General features: G+C 44.1%; 1 protein-coding gene across 1 annotated transcript in view; it reads left to right on the top strand.

The window, feature by feature from the left end:
• The first annotated feature begins 1,424 nt into the window (after positions 1-1,424).
• The window catches only part of ITIH6 (inter-alpha-trypsin inhibitor heavy chain family member 6), a 32,368-nt gene continuing 15,137 nt past the window's right edge, over positions 1,425-18,655 (top strand). The window contains 9 exon segments of the mRNA XM_068963217.1: positions 1,425-1,525; positions 3,863-3,928; positions 3,930-4,013; positions 10,834-10,900; positions 10,903-10,946; positions 11,048-11,090; positions 11,764-11,878; positions 14,309-14,501; positions 17,019-17,029. Of these exon segments, the coding sequence (XP_068819318.1) occupies positions 1,425-1,525; positions 3,863-3,928; positions 3,930-4,013; positions 10,834-10,900; positions 10,903-10,946; positions 11,048-11,090; positions 11,764-11,878; positions 14,309-14,501; positions 17,019-17,029 (724 nt within the window).

Genomic DNA, 18,655 nt, shown 5'->3' with positions numbered 1-18,655 from the left:
TGCCTGAGGACCCCTGGTTATCCATCCCAGTTAAGGGAAAAGGACTGGTAGCTAGTTGTTATATAAGCAAGACTGTATTCTAGCTAGGGCTCTCTCCCATGAGGGAATTCTGACAGGAAACCTCTTGTGGACTTGGGAGAGGTGGCAATTAACAAGTCATGGATCACCCAAATACAAGAATGAGGAGGCTTTGTTCTGTGGTACCAAATGCCATAGTAGAAGTCTGAATGTTCCCTATGCAGTTTGCAAAATGTCATTAGAGATTTTGCCTGAAGGTAAGTGCTGGAGCTACATGTTTTCTATGTGAGTGGAAAGGGCAGAGAGATAGGGGTTCTGATTGATGCTGATGTCTTGTGTGCAAATCTTCAAGTAATTTTCTTTCTAGGCTCCACTTCTCACTCTTGCCCTCCACAGTTCCTACAGACACAGTCCAGAGCACCTCTGGGTTCCCACAGACAGACTGATGCCAATCAATTCAGCATCTCCACACCCCTCCCCAACCTAGGTCTCTGGAAGGAGTTTCCCATACTTTTGAGCTCAATCAGGCCTCATCCCTCTCTAGTCCTAGAAGCTAATGTTCATTGAACACTTACTGTGTGTCAAGCATTCTGAAAGTACAACCTTAGTTAATCTTCATGACAACTTTATGAAGTAGGTGCTATTATTATTCTCATTATATAGGTAAGGAAACAGAGTGCAGAGCAATTAATTAAGTTTCTCAATATTACACTGTCAGTAAGTGGCAGAATCAAGACAATCCAGATGGTCTGAGTCCAGCAGTTCTATTTTGAACCATTATCTTATTTTCTCAGTCCTGCTCTAGACTGTCTGGGCCTCTGACTATTCTGCACATTGTAAGTTTCATGTCTATGAGAGTCTTAATTTTTATGGGACCATAAGTCCTTCCTGTCTCAAGGCTAAAATCTGTGTCAGAAAGGACCAGGATTGGGGCCTTGCCCCACCAACCCCTTTCTCATATCTGCTGTTGCTGCTGCTGCTAAGTCACTTCAGTCATGTCCGACTCTGCTGCTACTTTTTAAAGATGATCTGTGCTAAGTGACCTTTCTCTGGCCTCAGTTATTGGGCTCCTGTGGATGTTTATAGGAAAGAAAAATCCCACCCTGAGCCAACCCAGCAAACAGCCCCAGAACTCTAGTATGTTTAGTTTCCATTCATCTTACGGCTAGATGACGGGAATAAGGGAGACATGGAACTGGCCCCTCTCCAGGCAAGATGCCAGCCGCAGCTCTGGGACAATCCTGGCTTATGTGTATTCAATGCCACATTCAGAGGCTTCCTCACCCTCCAGGATAGTCCCTCCCTCTCAAGAGAAAGGATACCTGGAGACTTAAAAGAGCACAAGTTTGGAGATTGGGCTCAGACCTTCTGGACATGAACAATAGCACCAGGCCAGAGGCATCATCATGTCTAAGTGGAGATGCTTCATCCACATCAGCTTTTTGTTGACCATTCTCCTGGAATTGATATATCAGGGTCCTTCTGGGCCCTCTTCATCAAGCACAAAGATTGGTTCTGGGGTGATGGAACAGAGATCTTGGATTTGCAAGGAAATTAACTCCTTGAGGGCAAGAGGGGATGGTTATTTGGCCTGCTTTCTCAGTCCTAGGAATCTAGGGCCAGAGGGAAGAGCTAACTATTTTCTGAGCACATGTCAGTTGCTGCACCAGGGATTTTAGAGTTATTATTTAAATGAGTCCTTACAGCTTCCCTGTGAGCTAATTTCTACTATTATCCCTGTCACATAGAGAGGAAACTGAGGCTCAGTTTCTGAGATTAAGTACAGGAAGTGGTAAAACTTGAATTTGATTCTAGGTCCATCTGGTCACAAATGCCCTCACTTCCCACTGCCCCACATTGAGAATGAACTAGATATGTGGGTAGATGGAGGGATCATAGCTTCAGAAAAGGTGAGGAAGGAGATTGATATGTTACTTGCTGTGTGGCTTTGGGTGCTGGGCCCAGTTAACACATCCGTACAATATGAACAAAAATATTATGTAGACCACACAGCCAAGATGAGGATTAAGTAAGATCATGGGTGCCAAATGCTTATCTTGCTTTCAGTGCCTGATTGCACTTATCAGGTGTAACTCTCTTTTTTTCCTCTCTGTATCTTTTGGCCATGCCTTGCTACAGGCTTATTTGCAGATTGAACTTCTATGCAGAGTACATCATGCAAAATGCCAGGCTAGATGAAGCACAAGCTGGAATCAAGATTGCTGGAGAAATATCAGCAACCTCAGATATGTAGATGACATCTTAATGGCAGAAAGTGAAGAGGAACAAAAGAACCTCCTGATGAAGGTGTACAAGGAGAGTGAAAATGCTGGCTTAAAGTTCAACATTCAAAAAACTAAGATCATGCATCCAGCCCCATCATTTCATAGCAAATAGATGGGGGTGGGGAATGGAAACAGTGACAGACTTTATTTTCTTGGGCTCCAAAATCCCTGTGGACAGCAACTGCAGCTATGATATTAAAAGATGCTTCCTCCTTGGAAGAAAAGTTATGACAAACCTAGACAGCATATTAAAAAGCAGAGACATCACTTTACCAATAAAAGTCCATCTAGTCAAAGCTATGGTTTTTCCAGTAATGTACAGATGTGAGAGTTGGACCATAAAGAAGACTGAGAACCAAAGAACTGATGCTTTCAAACTGTGGTGCTGAAGAAGACTCTTGAGATTCCCTTGGACAGCAAGGAGATGAAAGGAGTCAATCCTAAAGGAAATCAACCCTGAATGTTCATTAGAAGAACTGATGCTGAAGCTGAAGCTCCAATACTTTAGCCACCTGAGGTGAAGAGCTGACTCATTTGGAAAAGACCCTGATGTTGGGAAAGATTGAGGGTAGGAGGAGAAGGGGGTGACAGAGGATGAGATGGTTGGATGATATCATCAACTCAATGGACATGAGTTTGAGCAATATCTGGGAGATAGTGAATGACATGGAAGCCTGGTGTGCTGCAGTCCATTGAGTAGCAAAAATTCGGACACAACTGAGTGACTGAACAACAACAATGCAACATGCAGGATACTAGTTTTCTAACCAGGAATAGACACCCCTGCAGTGGAAGTGCAGAGTCTTAACTACTGGACAGCCAGGGAAGTACTCAGGTACAATTCTTTACACTTGAGTTCCTATAAAGGGAATTGAGAAAGGAAGTGTTAGTTGCTCAGTTGTGTCTGACTCTTTGCTACCCTGTGAACAATAGCTTGCCAAGCTCCTCTGTCCATGGGATTTCCCAGACAAGAATTCTGAAATAGGTTGCCATTTCCTTCTCCAGGGGATCTTCCTGAGCCAGGGATTGAGGGTCTCCTGCATTGCAGGCAGATTCTTTACCATCTGAGCCACCAGGGAAGACTTTTAAAAGGGGGGAATAGATATGGTGATATAGAGATAGACACGTATATCACAGTGTCTTATATGGAGAAGAGCTCAAAGAATGACAGCCACTCTGTTATATTCTAAAGCCTTGCTACTCAAAGTAAAATTCACAGAGGAGCATCAGCATCACATGGGAGTTTGTTACAAAGTCAAAATCTCAGTCTCCACCCTAGACTGGCTAAATCAGAATCTGCATTTTAAAAAGATACAAGAAATTCATGTGCACATTACAGTTGGAGAAGGACTTGTCCCTTGATTTGTGATTTTCTGTGAGTCTTCTGTTCTGAGACTTTGCAAAGCTCAGTCAAATATTAGGCAGATTCACAAAATGAATGAGAGAGTGTGTTTTCTCTCTTCTCTGGGCCTCAGTTTCTAAACCTGTACCTTCAGGCTTGTCCAGGAGCCCTGGGCCAAGGATAGAGTCTACCTAACCCAGCTTCCTGTTTTCCCTCCACTGTTGATGAAAAGCTATTCCATGCATTTTACCATGGTTTCCCACTATGCCCACAGCTTGGTCACCTCTGTTCAGGCCCCATGCCAAGGCCCATGAAGCCATCTTGGACCTGGATCTGCCTCACTTTGCTTTTATCTCCAATCTTACCATGTAAATCTGCTTCCAAAATCACTGTTTTATTCATATGTGCAAACATTTATTCATTCTTTTGTTCATTCTTTCACCAAGCATAGTGATAAAGAGAATACACTCTTGAGTATGAATCCTGGTTCTGCCAGCTATGGGACTCAGGACAAGTCATGTCACTTATCAGCATCTAATTTTACATATCTGTAAAATGGGGATAAGATTGAACCTACTTGTGAGGATTAAATGAACTAATATATGTGAAAATATATGCTAAAATTAGTGGCAGGCAGATAATATGTCCTTGATAATATTTGTTTGATTATTTTTTAATCAAACACTTCTTGAGGCTGACTTTGCGATTTAAACTGGGCTTGGTATTATGGAAAGAGGAAGATTAATTGCAGTGGTCCTGCTTCCAAAGAGTTCACAATCTAACGGGGGAAATAAAAATGAAAACAGATAATTTTAATGAAGTATGCTGGGAAGAAAGAGAAGCAAGAATGTTAAAGAGTAGGAATGGTGAGGCCAACCAGGAGACAATGGTCAGTTTCCCTGCCCCATACCAATGACAAAAATGACACCTAAACTGAGTTTTGAAGTATGAGCTGTCATCAGGAAAACAGGGTGAGGGCAGGGCTGGGGAATCCAGGCAAAAGGAGCACGGGAACAAATGTTTCCTCATTAGGGGACTGGAAGGCCTTCAGTGTCACTGGAGTGTACGGCACAAGCAGTGGTAGAGAGTGGTCAAAAGTGAGACTGGAGAGGTAAGGAAGAACTATGTGGTAGAGGGCAGCTGAGTACCTGGCACTTACTTGATGGTCTCCAAACCATCTTATCTGTTTGCACATCCATCAGAAAAAACTTGATCATGTACTTCCTAAGTATATATTATTTATTAATTTATATCATCTATAAATATACTACTCAGCAAATAGGTTTATCGTGAAGCATACAAAAATATAAGGAGCTTGGAACAACAACCACATAAGAGCTGCTGAGCACTAGAGCAGTGCAGTGGGCTGGGATTTGAGAAACCATAAGGAGGGAGAAACAACCTGGTGCATACATGTGGGGAGTAAGTAAACATATAAGGTGCCACCTGATTTCAGCTTGTCTGACCTGGTAGATGACAGTGCCTTCTTTGAGATGGTAAATGTAAGAGGAGGGGCAAATAAGAAGAAGCTTACTGGGGCTTCATTGGCTTATAGAATTCCTTAATATGAATTACAAAATGGCTCCTGGCTTGTAACTCAGATTTAGCAGATGAGTGACTTCAGCACAGGCAGAGATTTTGCCTTTGCTCAGATTCCTCACGAGAGGTGGGCTTTGTGGTATAAAGAATCTATAAGCCTCTATTAACAGCAGCCCTAGGGCTTGATCCCTGTCATCAGAAACTTCCTGGCCTTGGTGGACAGATGGCACTCCCCTAAAGAGAGGAAAGGTTGGAGGAGGTAGGCAGTGTGCACCTGCCTAGGGAGTTTATGGGAAAAGTGCTAAGGTATTAAAGAGGGCTTCCTGGAAGCATGATTTCCAAATAGGTAAGATTGGAAGGAACCAGGATCACTGTACATGGATAATTCAGGAAAATCAAAGGCAAAAAAGATGGCATGGGTTTGGCATATGATGACTAACCAGGGAGGTTGCTGATCAAATGATGCAAGAGCTAAGCAGTCAGACAGAATGTGGATTTTTGCTCTACTAGGGGGAAAAAAAAAAAAAAACCTCCAAAATAGTTTTTTTTTTAATTAAGTAAAGTAGGCTGGAGGAAATGCTCTTGGACAAACTCCATAGAAAGTATGCTTGCTGGAGGCAGCACACACAGAGAGGTCCAAGTGTGCTGCTGCCTGATTAGCTCCACCCTACACCCCCACAATCCACCAGGAGACCTTAGGGCAATGCCAGCGCAGCCCACCCCTGCATGAGCCTAGCCATAGCAATAGTCTGTTTCAGCTGCCTAGAAACACTTCCTGCCTGAATGGCCTCTTCTGCAGGTTGCAAATTCTCCTCAAGTGTTCCTAGAAACTGCTGCTTTGGGCAAATAAGTTCATTCCACCCCAACCACTTCCTGGTATGTGTGCATTAGTTTATCCATTTGTAAAATAGAAACTGTTGTTCCTGCTTCTTACAGAATTACAGTAATATTTTTTAAGACACTGAACTATCTATCACTCCTCAAAAACCAGGTCTGACCCATCCCCACTTCAAGATTTATCTAGGACTCCCATTCTCCATATGAAGTTGTCAGTGCCATATGAGCTCATTGATTCTGGTGTTCAAAGCTCTCTATTGTCTAGGCCTGCCCAACCACTCCAGAGTACTCTCCATAACTCCTTTCCCTACCTCTCTGCTCCATCCAAATCTAACTTTTTTATTCCCTAAAACATGGTCCTTGTGTTTTCTTGCTGTCTGTGGGGAATGCCCATTCCAGAAATAATTGTTGATTGCCTGTTATGTGCCAGGCAGCATTCCAGGCACTTGGGATACAGCAGCAATTAAGACAGACAAAATCCCTGTCCTCAAGGAGCTTACAGTCCAGTAGAGAAAATAGAAAAGGGAAAAATAAACAAAAAAGTATATGTCAGTTTGTGAATGAGAAGTGCTACGAAGAAATAGAAAGTAGAGCAAGGGAGATAAAGAGTAGAAAGATGCTGATTTAGTGATCAAGGATGTCTCTCTGGGGAAATGACATTTGAACAAAGACATAAAAGAAGAAAGAAAATAAGATTTGCAAATATCTAGAGGAAGAGTGTTCCAAGCAAAGGCTTTTAAACAGGAGTATGCTGAAAAAATTTTCAAGAAACAGCAAGTAGGTCTTTGTGGCTGGAGAAGAATGAATGATGGGAAGAGAAGGAAGAGATAGAGTTAAGGAGGTGACAGTAAGCCAGAAAGCATAGGGCCATGGAGGTCCTGGGAGGACTTTGGCTTTTACTCTGAGTTGAGACAAGAACCACAGAGAGTTTTGAGCAAAGAAGGGACATGGCCTGACTTAGAATTTAATAGGATCTGTCTAACTGCTGTGAAGAGAACAGATAATAAGGCAGCAAGACTTTAGAGAGGGAAGCCAGTTAGTATAAATACTGCATTTATCCAAGCAAGAAAGAGATTCCCTGGTGGCTCAGTGATAAAGAATCCACCTGCACTGCAGGAGACGTGGATTCAATCTCTGGGTCTAGATGATCCCTGGAAGAGGAAATGGCAACCCACTCAAGTATTAGTGACTGAGCACACAGGCAAGTATTCTTGCCTGGGAAATCTTATGGACAGAGGAGCCTGGCAGGCTATAGACCATGGGGTCTCAAAACATTTGGATACGACTTAGCAAATAAACAACAACAACAAAACAAGAAATGTTGGTAGTTTAGACTAGAGTAGTAACTGTGGGAGTAGTGAGAAGTAGATTGTTGTTGTATCTAAAGATAGGGTCAAAATTTCTTGATGGATTAGGAGTAGAGCATGAGAGGAAGAAGGGAGTCAAACATGACTCTAAGATTTTCAGTGGAACAACTATTTGCTAAGATAAGGAAAACCAGGGGAGGAGTGGAATTGGGAGGTAGGGGAGATACAAGGAACTCAGTTTGGGATACCTTAAGCTTTAGGTACTTAGTGGAAATGCTAGTGAAATGTAAAATAAACAACATATAGGTCTGGATTTCAGAAGACATGTCCATACTAGAGATACAGATTTGGGAGTCAACTGTGTACAAATGATATTTAAAGCCATGGAACTAGATAACGTCACCTACAGAGTCACTGTAGAAAGAACAGAGGAGAGGAAGGGGAGGTCTAGAATAGAACCTCTGAGTGTCCCAAAGATTTAGACTCAAGAAGAGAAGGAGCCAATAAAGGGGACTGAAAAGTTATGGCCAGAAATGATCATCTGTCCAAATCTTCCTTGATTTGACCTCCCACCCAACCAAGGCTGTCTCCTCTAGGACCTTTTCTGGAAGACTTGAGCAAAGGTGCTCCCTTCTTTGAACTCCATTATATTTCACTACCTTTCTTAGAGCACCAGGAAAAATGTAGGTGAAACAAGCCTGAGTATCTCATCGGTCTCTGAGCCCCCTAAGGTCAAGGTCAAGCCCACTAAGGTGAAGATCAAACTTAGATGCCTTTCCAGTAATTTGCATTCTGCTTTAACAATTTTTACTGCCTGTGCTACCACTGTATTATTTACTTAATACAGTTTCTTTAAATAGATACACTTTTTAATATTACTTGTTCAGTTCAATTCAGTCGCTCAGTCATGTCTGACTCTTTGCAACCCCATGAATTGCATCAGGCCAGGCCTCCCTGTCCATCACCAACTCCCAGAGTTCACCTAAACTCATGTCCATTGAGTCGGTGATACCATCCAGCCATCTCATCCTCTGTCATCCCTTTCTCCTCCTGCCCCCAATCCCTCCCAGCATTCAGAGTCTTTTCCAATGAGTCAAATCTTCGGATGAGGTAGCCAAAGTATTAGGCTTTTAGGTTTAGCATCAGTCCTTCGAAAGAACACCCAGGACTGATCTCCTTTAGGATGGACTGGTTGGATCTCCTCGCAGTCCAAGGGACTCTCAAGAGTCTTCTCCAACACCACAGTGCAAAAGCATCAATTCTTCAGCACTCAGCTTTTTACACAGTCCAACTTTCACATCCATACATGACCACTGGAAAGACCATAGCCTTGACTAGATGGACCTTTGTTAGCAAAGTAATGTCTCTGTTTTTGAATATGCTATCTAGGTTGATCATAACTTTCCCTCCAAGGAGTAAGCGTCTTTTAATTTCATGGCTGCAGTCACCATCTGCAGTGATTTTGGAGCCCAAAAAAATTAAGTCTGATACTGTTTCCCATCTATTTCCCAGGAACTGATGGGACCAGATGCCCTGATCTTAGTTTTTTGAATGTTGAGCTTTAGGCCAACTTTTTCACTCTCCTCTTTCACGTTCATCAAGAGGTTTTTAAGTTCCTCTTCACTTTCTGCCATAAGGGTGGTGTCATCTGCATATCTGAGGTTATTGATATTTCTCCTGGCAATCTTGATTTCAGCTTGTGCTTCCTCCAGCCCAGCATTTCTCATGATGTACTCTGCATATAAGTTAAATAAGCAGGGTGACAATATACAGCCTTGACGTACTCCTTTTCCTATTTGGAACCAGTCTGTTGTTCCATGTCCAGTTCTAACTGTTGCTTCCTGACCTGCATACAGATTTCTCAAGAGGCAGGTCAGGTGGTCTGGTATTTTTATCTCTTTCAGAATTTTCCACAGTTTATTGTGACCCACACAGTCAAAGGCTTTGGCATAGTCAATAAGGCAGAAATAGATGTTTTTCTGGAACTCTCTTGCTTTTTCCATGATCCAGGGGATGTTGTCAATTTGATCTCTGGTTCCTCTGCCTTTTCTAAAACCAGCTTGAACATCTGGAAGTTGACAGTTCACATATTGCTGAAGCCTGGCTTGGAGAATTTTGAGCATTACTTTAGTAGCGTGTGAGATGAGTGCAATTGTGCAGTAGTTTGAGCATTCTTTGGCATTGCCTTTCTTTGGGATTGGAATGAAAATTGACCTTTTCCAGTCCTCTGGCCACTGCTGAGTTTTCCAAATTTGCTGACATATCGAGTGCAGCACTTTCACAGCATCATCTTTCAGGATTTGAAATAGCTCCACTGGAATTCCATCACCTCCACTAGCTCTGTTCGTAGTGATGCTTTCTAAGGCCCACTTGACTTCACATTCCAGGATGTCTGGCTCTAGGTGAGTGATCACACAGTTGTGATTATCTTGGTTGTGAAGATCTTTTTCGTACAGTTCTTCTCTGTATTCTTGCCACCTCTTCTTAATATCTTCTGTTTCTGTTAGGTCCATACCATTTCTGTCCTTTATCGAGCCCATCTTTGCATGAAATGTTCCCTTGGTATCTCTAATTTTCTTGAGGAGATCTCTAGTCTTTCCCATTCTGTTCTTTTCATCTATTTCTTTGCATTGATCGCTGAGGAAGGCTTTCTTATCTCTCCTTGCTCTTCTTTGGAACTCTGCATTCAGATGCTTATGTCTTTCCTTTTCTCCTTTGCTTTTCACTTTTCTTCTTTTCACAGCTATTTGTAAGGCCTCCCCAGACAGCTATTTTGCTTTTTTTGCATTTCTTTTCCATGGGGATGATCTTGATCCCTGTCTCCTGTATAATGTCATGAACCTCCGTCCATAGTTCATCAGGCACTCTATCTATCAGATCTAGTCCCTTGAATCTATTTCTCACTTCTACTATATAATCATAAGGAATTTGATTTAAGTCATACCTGAATGGTCTAGTGGTTTTCCCTACTTTCTTCAATTTAAGTCTGAATTTGGCAATAAGGAGTTGATGATCTGAGCCACAGTCAGCTTCCAGTCTTGTTAGTTGTTAGGCTTATTCTGAGCAACAATATCCATGATCTCATGTTTTCAACATGCTAGTTATATTTTTCATACACATTATAGTAAATATATGGCAACCAAAATAAAAATGTTCAGTTGTATCCCTCCTAAAATTATTTTATGTGCCAAAACAGCAAAATTCATTCAACACTTTGGAAAACATAAAGTCCTAAAACCATTCCACTGCATACCAACTGTGTGGTCTCTATTTCCCCACCTGACAAATGGAGATAATGATAACTGCTTCACCTGGTTTTATCTCCCTGGCCTCTCCTGGCCTCTCCTGGCCTCTCCTACTCTGGCTTCATGGTTCTACTTTGCTCTTTTTCTCTCCCCACTCCCCATCTTCCTCCTCTGTCTTCTTTGTATATCTCTCTTTATGTCTCTGACCATCTCTTTTTTCCTTATTTTCCATCTGTCCTTCCTCTCCTCTGCTCCATTAGGACCATCAGCAATAAAGTCTACATTGCAGAAGTTGAAAAGAAGGACCAGGCAAAGAAAATCTATGAAGAGAAGCCCATCAGCAAGGAAAAATAGCTGCTCATGTAGGCATCAGGTAGGGCTCCATTCAGTCTGAAACATGACAAGTTCATTTTAGATGTGTGATCAGGGGCTTACAAATGGTCTCACTTGGCCTCAATCTCTGCCTCTGTAAAGTGGGGACAATGATCTCCACTTCGTAGGATTACATGAAGTTGATGTGAGTTGATGAATATCAAAGCCTATAAGACAGTAAGTATTCAATAAATGGGAATTTATTCCTCATTTCCACCTTCCTCCCGCCAGCAGGATGTGGCTTATTTAAGAATTGGCATCTTCCAGTAAGGTTATGTTCAAGGGAGATTTCTCTAAATTGAATCCTGTTTTCTAACTGAGTTTTATTCTGCTGGCAGAAATGTATTGTCTTCCTTCAGGGTTTCCTCTTAGCCTCCAAAAGAGCTTCATCAAGGACAAAATAGGTTTGGCTACTGAATACTGAGGAATTAATGCCATATAAATAAGTTTAATCTAAAGCATGGGGGAGGGGTGAGTGTGAGGAGTTATTTGAAGAGCAAGAGGTATTGTGTATAAATTAAAACTTCATTTTGTAAAACAAATCATTAGCCTTTTATTGTTTTATAGTAGATTCAGATTTTCAATAACGTAGTTTTGTTATGGGTAAATTGCCTTTAATAAAATTTGTTAGGTAGAATATTTAAAGGGGTGAATGAGGGAGAAAGACAGTTTTAAAAGTAGGTAAATACTCACTGTGGGTGAGGGACTTAGTTGAACTAGAAGTCTGGTCAGTGCTGCTGGGGCCAGAGAGGGGGGCAGGCAAATCTAGATCATCTAACAGCTCCCCTCACCTTCATGAGATCCATTCTCTGGACCAGTACCAGCTGGTGGTGAGCTTGAGGCCTGGCCAATTGGTGAAAAGGCTGAGTGCAGAGGTTACAGTGCTGGAAAAGACAAGCATTGGATATGTTCATGTGCCATCTCTGAGGAAAACTTGCTGGTGCACCAATACCACACAAGTGTGGGGGAAGCACTATGGATCAACCATAAGAGAGGCCTTTCCTGATAACGAACCTGCCCCTTTTCCATCTGCTTACCTCTGATACCACTTCTATCCTACCTTTTTTTTTTTCCCATTCAAGGAGTAGAGGGCATGTTTGAAGTTGAAGATAGCTTGGTTACAAACTTGGTCTCATCTGAACCAGCTGTGTGAAATCATTAACTGTCATATTTCCCACACTGGTGATTTCCCTCCAAAACTGTAAAAAGTGGGGAAGGGGTTCCTGGCTTGGCTCCATAGAATAATATATTAATAAAGCTAGGGGATTCAGAACCCACACTTGCTTTCCTCTAAATGGCAGGCAATGAGATGACAATGTGAAGGACAGGCTGCCCCAGAGGATATCTCAGGCCCTATAGGTCAGAGAAACATCAAGGCTGCCAGCCCTGCTTCAAACTTCATCTCGAGGCATTTGAAGGCCACACTGGCTACAGCAGAATCACTATATGAGCTGTCCAAATACGGATTCCTGGGCCTCACCCTCCTGGAGTCTACATGAGTAGGTTGTGGAGGGGCCCAGGAATCTATCTTTATAATCCATTTGCGAGTGAGCTTGATGTCCAATCATATTGGAGAACCAGTGATCTGGGCTAGAGGCCTCCTCTGAGGGACGAGTGAACAGGCACAGAGAAATCACCCGTGTTATGTGGCCACTCTCACTAAACTGTTTATCTTCGAAGGTCCTACCTAATTTGACCCTGCTCACCCAGAGAGACAGCGTGGAATGTGGAGGTGGGGAGACACAGACACAGACCTGGGTTCAAATCCCAGCTTTGACCTTCTGTGAAGGTGAGGCAGCAGGCAAATCACTCACTGGCTCTCCTTCACTTTTCCCATCTCCACAATGAGCATGCACAATCTACGGCCCAGGACCACTGTGAGAATTTGAGAAAATTCCTCCCCGCAAATCACTGGTACCCAGTAATGAAGACCTGATGATAATTGTAATCCTTAGCATTATCAAGAGGTAATTATCGGAGAAGGCAATGGCACCCCACTCCAGTACTCTTGCCTGGAAAATCCCATAGATGGAGGAACCTGGTAGGCTGCAGTCCCTGGGGTTGCTAAGAGTTGGACACCACTGAGCGACTTCACTTTCACTTTTCACTTTCATGCATTGGAGAAGGAAATGGCAACCCACTCCGGTGTTCTTGCCTGGAGAATTCCAGGGACGGGGGAGCCTGGTGGGCTGCTGTCTATGGGGTCGCACAGAGTCGGACACGACTGAAGTGACTTAGCAGCAGCAGCATTATCAAGCACTTACGAAGATCCAAGTATGGTTCCAAATGATTTACATAAGTGATCTCACTGAATTTGCACTAACTTTATCTATGAAAGAGGAGCTATTATCCTTCCCATGCTACAGATGAGGAGCCTGAGGTGTAGAGAGTGTGAATAACTTGTCCAGGGGCCCAGAGGCAGCAACTGAGTCCTTGGAGCCTGCACTCTTAAACGCTAAGCCATAAATGGCAGCTTCCTCTCCCCGCCCCTTCTCCTTAAGGGTTAAAACAGAGGGGAGAGCCAATCCTGTGGAGATCAAACAGAACAAAGACCTCTGAAAGGAAGGAAGCCAAGGGAATGTATGTAAGCAGGCGCCTCAGAGAGTATGGGGGCTCAGTTTGCCCCTAAGCTTCCTGACAGCTGTAGCAGGAAAGGGGGTGGGGAGCAGAATTCCCTAGTTTCCATGTTCTGGGCTGGGGGGGGGGGGGCGGGGGGTGGTGGTGGAAGGAGGCACAGAGGCATATCTAAATGGACATTTGTCTTGGACTGAAATTCCAGAGGAGTTGATCTTGTGGCCAGCTCAGCAAACATCCGGGACCAGAAATTCGTCTGTGATTTCACAAGGCGCTAAAAGGCTTATTCACACATGTGATTCTCTGAGAGTCGAAAGGCAGAGGGGGGAAAAAAACACATGAAGTTCTATCTAGAGGAGAACCTTGCTAGACTGTAAGTTCCCACAGCAGTAAGGGGTGTTGGGGGAGACTGAGTCCCTGTCTGTGTGTCTCTCTCTGCAACACACACCACAGTCTCTCTGGGAGGAAATCCAGGCTCATGAGGACATGACACTCCTCCAGAGCCTGGGCTCCAGGATGGATGGCAAATGAGCCAGAATGAAGTTGTGAGTGATAGCCAGACGGCCAGAGCCTGGGAGCTGAGTGGGGGCTGGGTCTGTCAGGCTGGGCTTGCTTGGAAGAGGCAGAGTAGGGGCAGCTGATTGTAGGTTTGGGAGAAGCATGTGGTATTTGGGCAGGTGGGGTGGGGGTGTTGCAAGCAAATGGAGCAGCAGGTGGTGCAGAGCTCACGTCTCATCCTCCCCAGATATTGCCCCTTTTGATGTCCCTTTACTTGGCTTTCTGCCTGGTGAACTCTTCATACCACCACCCATGCAGGTGAGGCTGACTCGCCCCCATCCACCAGGATTGAGAGGGGAGAGACCTGTGTCCGAATTACCTTCTGTCCATCACTGCAAGACCAGTCTGCCCTCTCCAGCTCAGGGATCATGGCCAACTTTGTGGTCCAGTATGATGTAGAATTGGAGGACATCATAGGAGACAGGCAAATGAGAGGGCCGGCAGAACGGAAAGTGGGCTCAGGAGTCAGACAGTCCTGGGAAACAAGGCGCTGGCCTCCACGAGGTGCTTGTTTGTTTCTCCCTGGGGATCAGCAAGGATTAGTGCACACAGACAAGATGGGGTGTAGCAACACATGACTTCACAGCGGGGAAGCACGTGTACCCCAAAGGCTTAGAGACCTGGAGCTTGAATTCAATAAATTGAACTGAACGCCAGGTAAACACACTCCTAAGTGAAGCAAGCCATAGCCCACTCCTAACCAGTCCTTTTAGGAAGGGAAATATTGGCCAGTGATTAGACTCTCACAGTTTCTGCAGCTCTGATACTCTCATGTTCTCTTGGGTTTTCTGGATGTCTCTACATTTTAAAAAGCCTTTTAGCCTCTTTTGAGCCATTTGCCTAAACTGGGAGCCCTTAAATTCTGAGCTCACACACTCACAAAAAACATGCCAAGGTCCCGTCCTCTTCCAGAGGAGCAGAGGCTGATCTGGGACGCTTGTCTTGACAACAATCGTGTGGCAGCCTGAGATGTCTGGTCCCAGCCTGCTTGTTCCACAGCACCTCTCACTGCCTCCAGCACACAAACCATCCTCCAGCTGCGCCCCCACCATGACACATCACACACCATTGTCCCAAAGCACCCGAACCTGCCAAACATCTGTGCCTGAGTATGTGCTCCAACTATCTGCCACCTTGGGAATGTCTTCTTCCTTTGTCCACTGGTGCATGTCCTCCTCATCCTGAAGACCGTGCTTCAGTGCTGCAAGCTGCCCGTGGCTCAGTCATGAATTCCTTCTTGCCTAATTCAGACATAAATTGAAAAAAGTAGGGAAAATCACTAGACCATTCAGGTTTTACTTAAATCAAATCCCTTAAGATTATACAGTGGAAGTGACAAACAGATTCAAGGGACTAGATCTGATAGACAGAGTGCCTGAAGAACTATGGGCAGAAGTTCATGACATTTACAGGAGGCAGTGATCAAGGCCATCCCCAAGGAAAAGAAATGCAAAAAGGCAAAATGGTTGTCTGAGGAAACCTTGAAAATAGCTGAGAAAAGATGAGAAGCTAAAGGCAAAGGAGGAAAGGAAAGATATAAGCATCTGAATGCAGAGTTCCAAAGATGAAAAAGGAGATATAAGAAAGCCTTCCTCAGCGATCAATGCAAACAAATAGAGGAAAACAACAGAATGGGAAAGACCAGAGATCTCTTCAAGAAAATTAGAGATATCAAGGGAACATTTCATGCAAAGATGGGCTCGATAAAGGACAGAAATGGTACGTACCTAACAGAAGCAGAAGGTATTAAGAAGAGGTGGCAAGAATACAGAGAAGAACTGTACAAAAAAGAGCTTCACGACCAAGATAATCACGATGGTGTGATCACTCACCTAGAGCCAGACATCCTGGAATGTGAAGTCAAGTGGGCCTTAGGAAGCATCACTACAAACAAAGCTAGTGGAGGTGATGGAATTCCAGTGGAGCTATTTCAAATCCTGAAAGATGATGCTGTGAAAGTGCTGCACTCAATATGCAGGCAAATTTGGAAAACGCAACAGCAGCCACAGGACTGGCAAAGGTCAGTTTTCATTCCATTCCTAAAGAAAGGCAATGCCAAAGAATGCTCAAACTACCGCACGATTGCACTCATCTCACACGCTAGCAATGTAACGCTCAAAATTCTCCAAGCGAGGCTTCAACAGCATGTGAACCGAGAACTTCCAAATGTTCAAGCTGGAAAGGTGTTCAAACTTCCATATGTAAATCTGCCTTTAGAAAAGGCAGAGGAACCGGAGATCAAATTGCCAACGTCCCCCGGATCATAGAAGAACCAAGGGACCTCCAGAAAAACGTCTACTTTTGCTTTTCTGACTACTCCGAAACCTTTGACTGTGTGGATCACAACAAACTGTGGAAAATCCTTAAAGAGATGGGAATACGAGACTGCCTTAGCTGCCTCCTGAGAAATCTGAAAGCAGGTCAAGAGGCAACAGTTACAACTATACATGGAACAACAGACTGGTTCCAAATGGGGAAAGGAGTATGCAAAGACTGTACATTGTCACCCTGTTTACCTAACTTAGATGCAGAGTACATCATGTGAAATGCGGGGCTGGATGAAGCACAAGCTGGAATCAAGATTGCCAGGAGAAATATCAATAACCTCAGATACACAGATGACACCACCCTTATGGCAGAAAGTGAAGAGGAACTAAAGAGCCTCTTGATGAAAGTGAAGGAGGAGAGTGAAAAAGCTGGCTTAAAACTCAACATTCAGAAAACTAAGATCATGGAATCCAGTCCCATCATTTCATGGCAAATAGATGGGGAAACAATGGAAACCCTGACAGACTTATTTTCTTGGCCTCCAAAATCACTGCAGATGGTGACTGCAGCCATGAAATTAAAAGACACTTGCTTCTTGGAAGAAAAGGTATCATCAACCTAAATGGCATCTTAAAAAGCAGAGATATTACTTTGCCAACAAAGGTCCGTCTAGTCAAAGCTATGGTTTTTCAGTGGTCATGTATGGGTGTGAGAGTTGGACCATAAAGAAAGCTGAGTGCTGAAGAATTGATGCTTTTGAACTGTGGTGTTGGAGAAAACCCTTGAGAGTCCCTTCACCTGCAAGGACATCAAATCAGTCAATCATAAAGGAAATCAGTCCTGAATAATATTCGTGCTGAAGCTCCAATACTTTGGCCCCCTGATGTGAAGAACTGACTCATTGTAAAATACCCTGATGCTGGGAAAGATTGAAGGCAGGAGGAGAAGGGGACGACAGAGGATGAGATGGTTGAATGGCATCACTGACTTGACAGACATGAGTTTGAGCAAGCTCTAGGAGTTGGTGTTGGAGAGGTAAGCCTGGCACATTGCAGTCCATGGGGTCGCAAAGAGTCGGACACGACTGAGTGGCTGAATTGAACTGATACTCCCATCCAGTGTGTGCTCTGATTCCTGCATCCCCAAAACAAGAACCCTTCAATCCACCTACCTACCATTTTATTTGAGTATGCCTGCCTTTCAAAGCCCAACACCCTCACTGCATGAACAGCTAATCCGTTATGCCCTCTACTGCCTGTGTTGGGAACCCTGAAGTGAATCACACACAGATCTTACTTACTGTCTCCAGGTGAAACAGAGACATGCAAGAATGACACAAGATGAGAAGTGCTTTGTCAATGACAGCTTAAGTATGATGGATGGAAGCCATTGTGAGGGGTGAGGAGGTCAGAGAGTGCTCCCTGGAGAAAGTAAAGACATACTGTGGCCTTAAAGAATTCAAAGACATGTGCCAGGTTGGGAAGGACGCTCTCAGAGGCAAAGGCAATCTAGTAAAGTGAGGGTTGCATGATACAAAGAATGGGGGTTGGAAAAATCCAGGGTTGTGAAGGGAACTACAAGAGGATTGGCGCTCCTGACGCGTTGATTTGAGGCTCATGATATGTTCAGAGGTGAGCCTGAGGGCCATGCGTGCTGCAGGGGCTTGATAAGGAATATAAAGTTTATGTTGAGAGGCTTCAGCCATCCAAGGGAATGGGTCCAGTGGTGAGTGGGTATGAATTTGTGGAGGGGGACGAGTGAAGAGCATTGGACTGGAGAAGGACTTGTGGGGTCAGCAATGGAGATTCATGGGTTGAATCCAAGAGAGCTAGAGAGGTGACCCAAGCAGAACGTCTAGAGCCAGAAAAGCAGATCTAGGATGGCAGTTGCTAAAGCAGAGCTTCCCAGTCTAGCAGCTATTGACCTCCACAACCCTTGGGATAGCCAGCCCCACCAACTAACATTGGGCTGTTCAGGGTTCTCAATGCCCACCACTTCCCCCATCGTGCTACACAAATGTAATCATTTTCTTTGCATGCCACGACTGACAAATATTAGGCAACACTGCTTATGGAACACGAGGAGAACATGGAGCTGAAGAAAGAGACTGAACCCCATGGGCCTGAGAGCCTGTAGGAGAATAAGGAGCTTTCGTCATCTCTGAATCCCAGGGGACAAGATTCTGCTAAGGGCCAGAAGTGATTGTCAATTGTGAGCAGCATCAGAGAGGTGCAGTCTGAGGAGAACTGAAGTACACCCAGTGAGTTTTCAAACCAACTAGTCATTGCTGCCTTTGGTGAGAGAAGGATC

The sequence above is a fragment of the Capricornis sumatraensis genome, chromosome X (genome assembly GCF_032405125.1).
Source record: "Capricornis sumatraensis isolate serow.1 chromosome X, serow.2, whole genome shotgun sequence".
Classification (NCBI taxonomy): Eukaryota; Metazoa; Chordata; class Mammalia; order Artiodactyla; family Bovidae; genus Capricornis; species Capricornis sumatraensis.
Note: the sequence above shows the minus strand (reverse complement) of the source record. Positions and strands in the feature narration are given on the sequence as shown.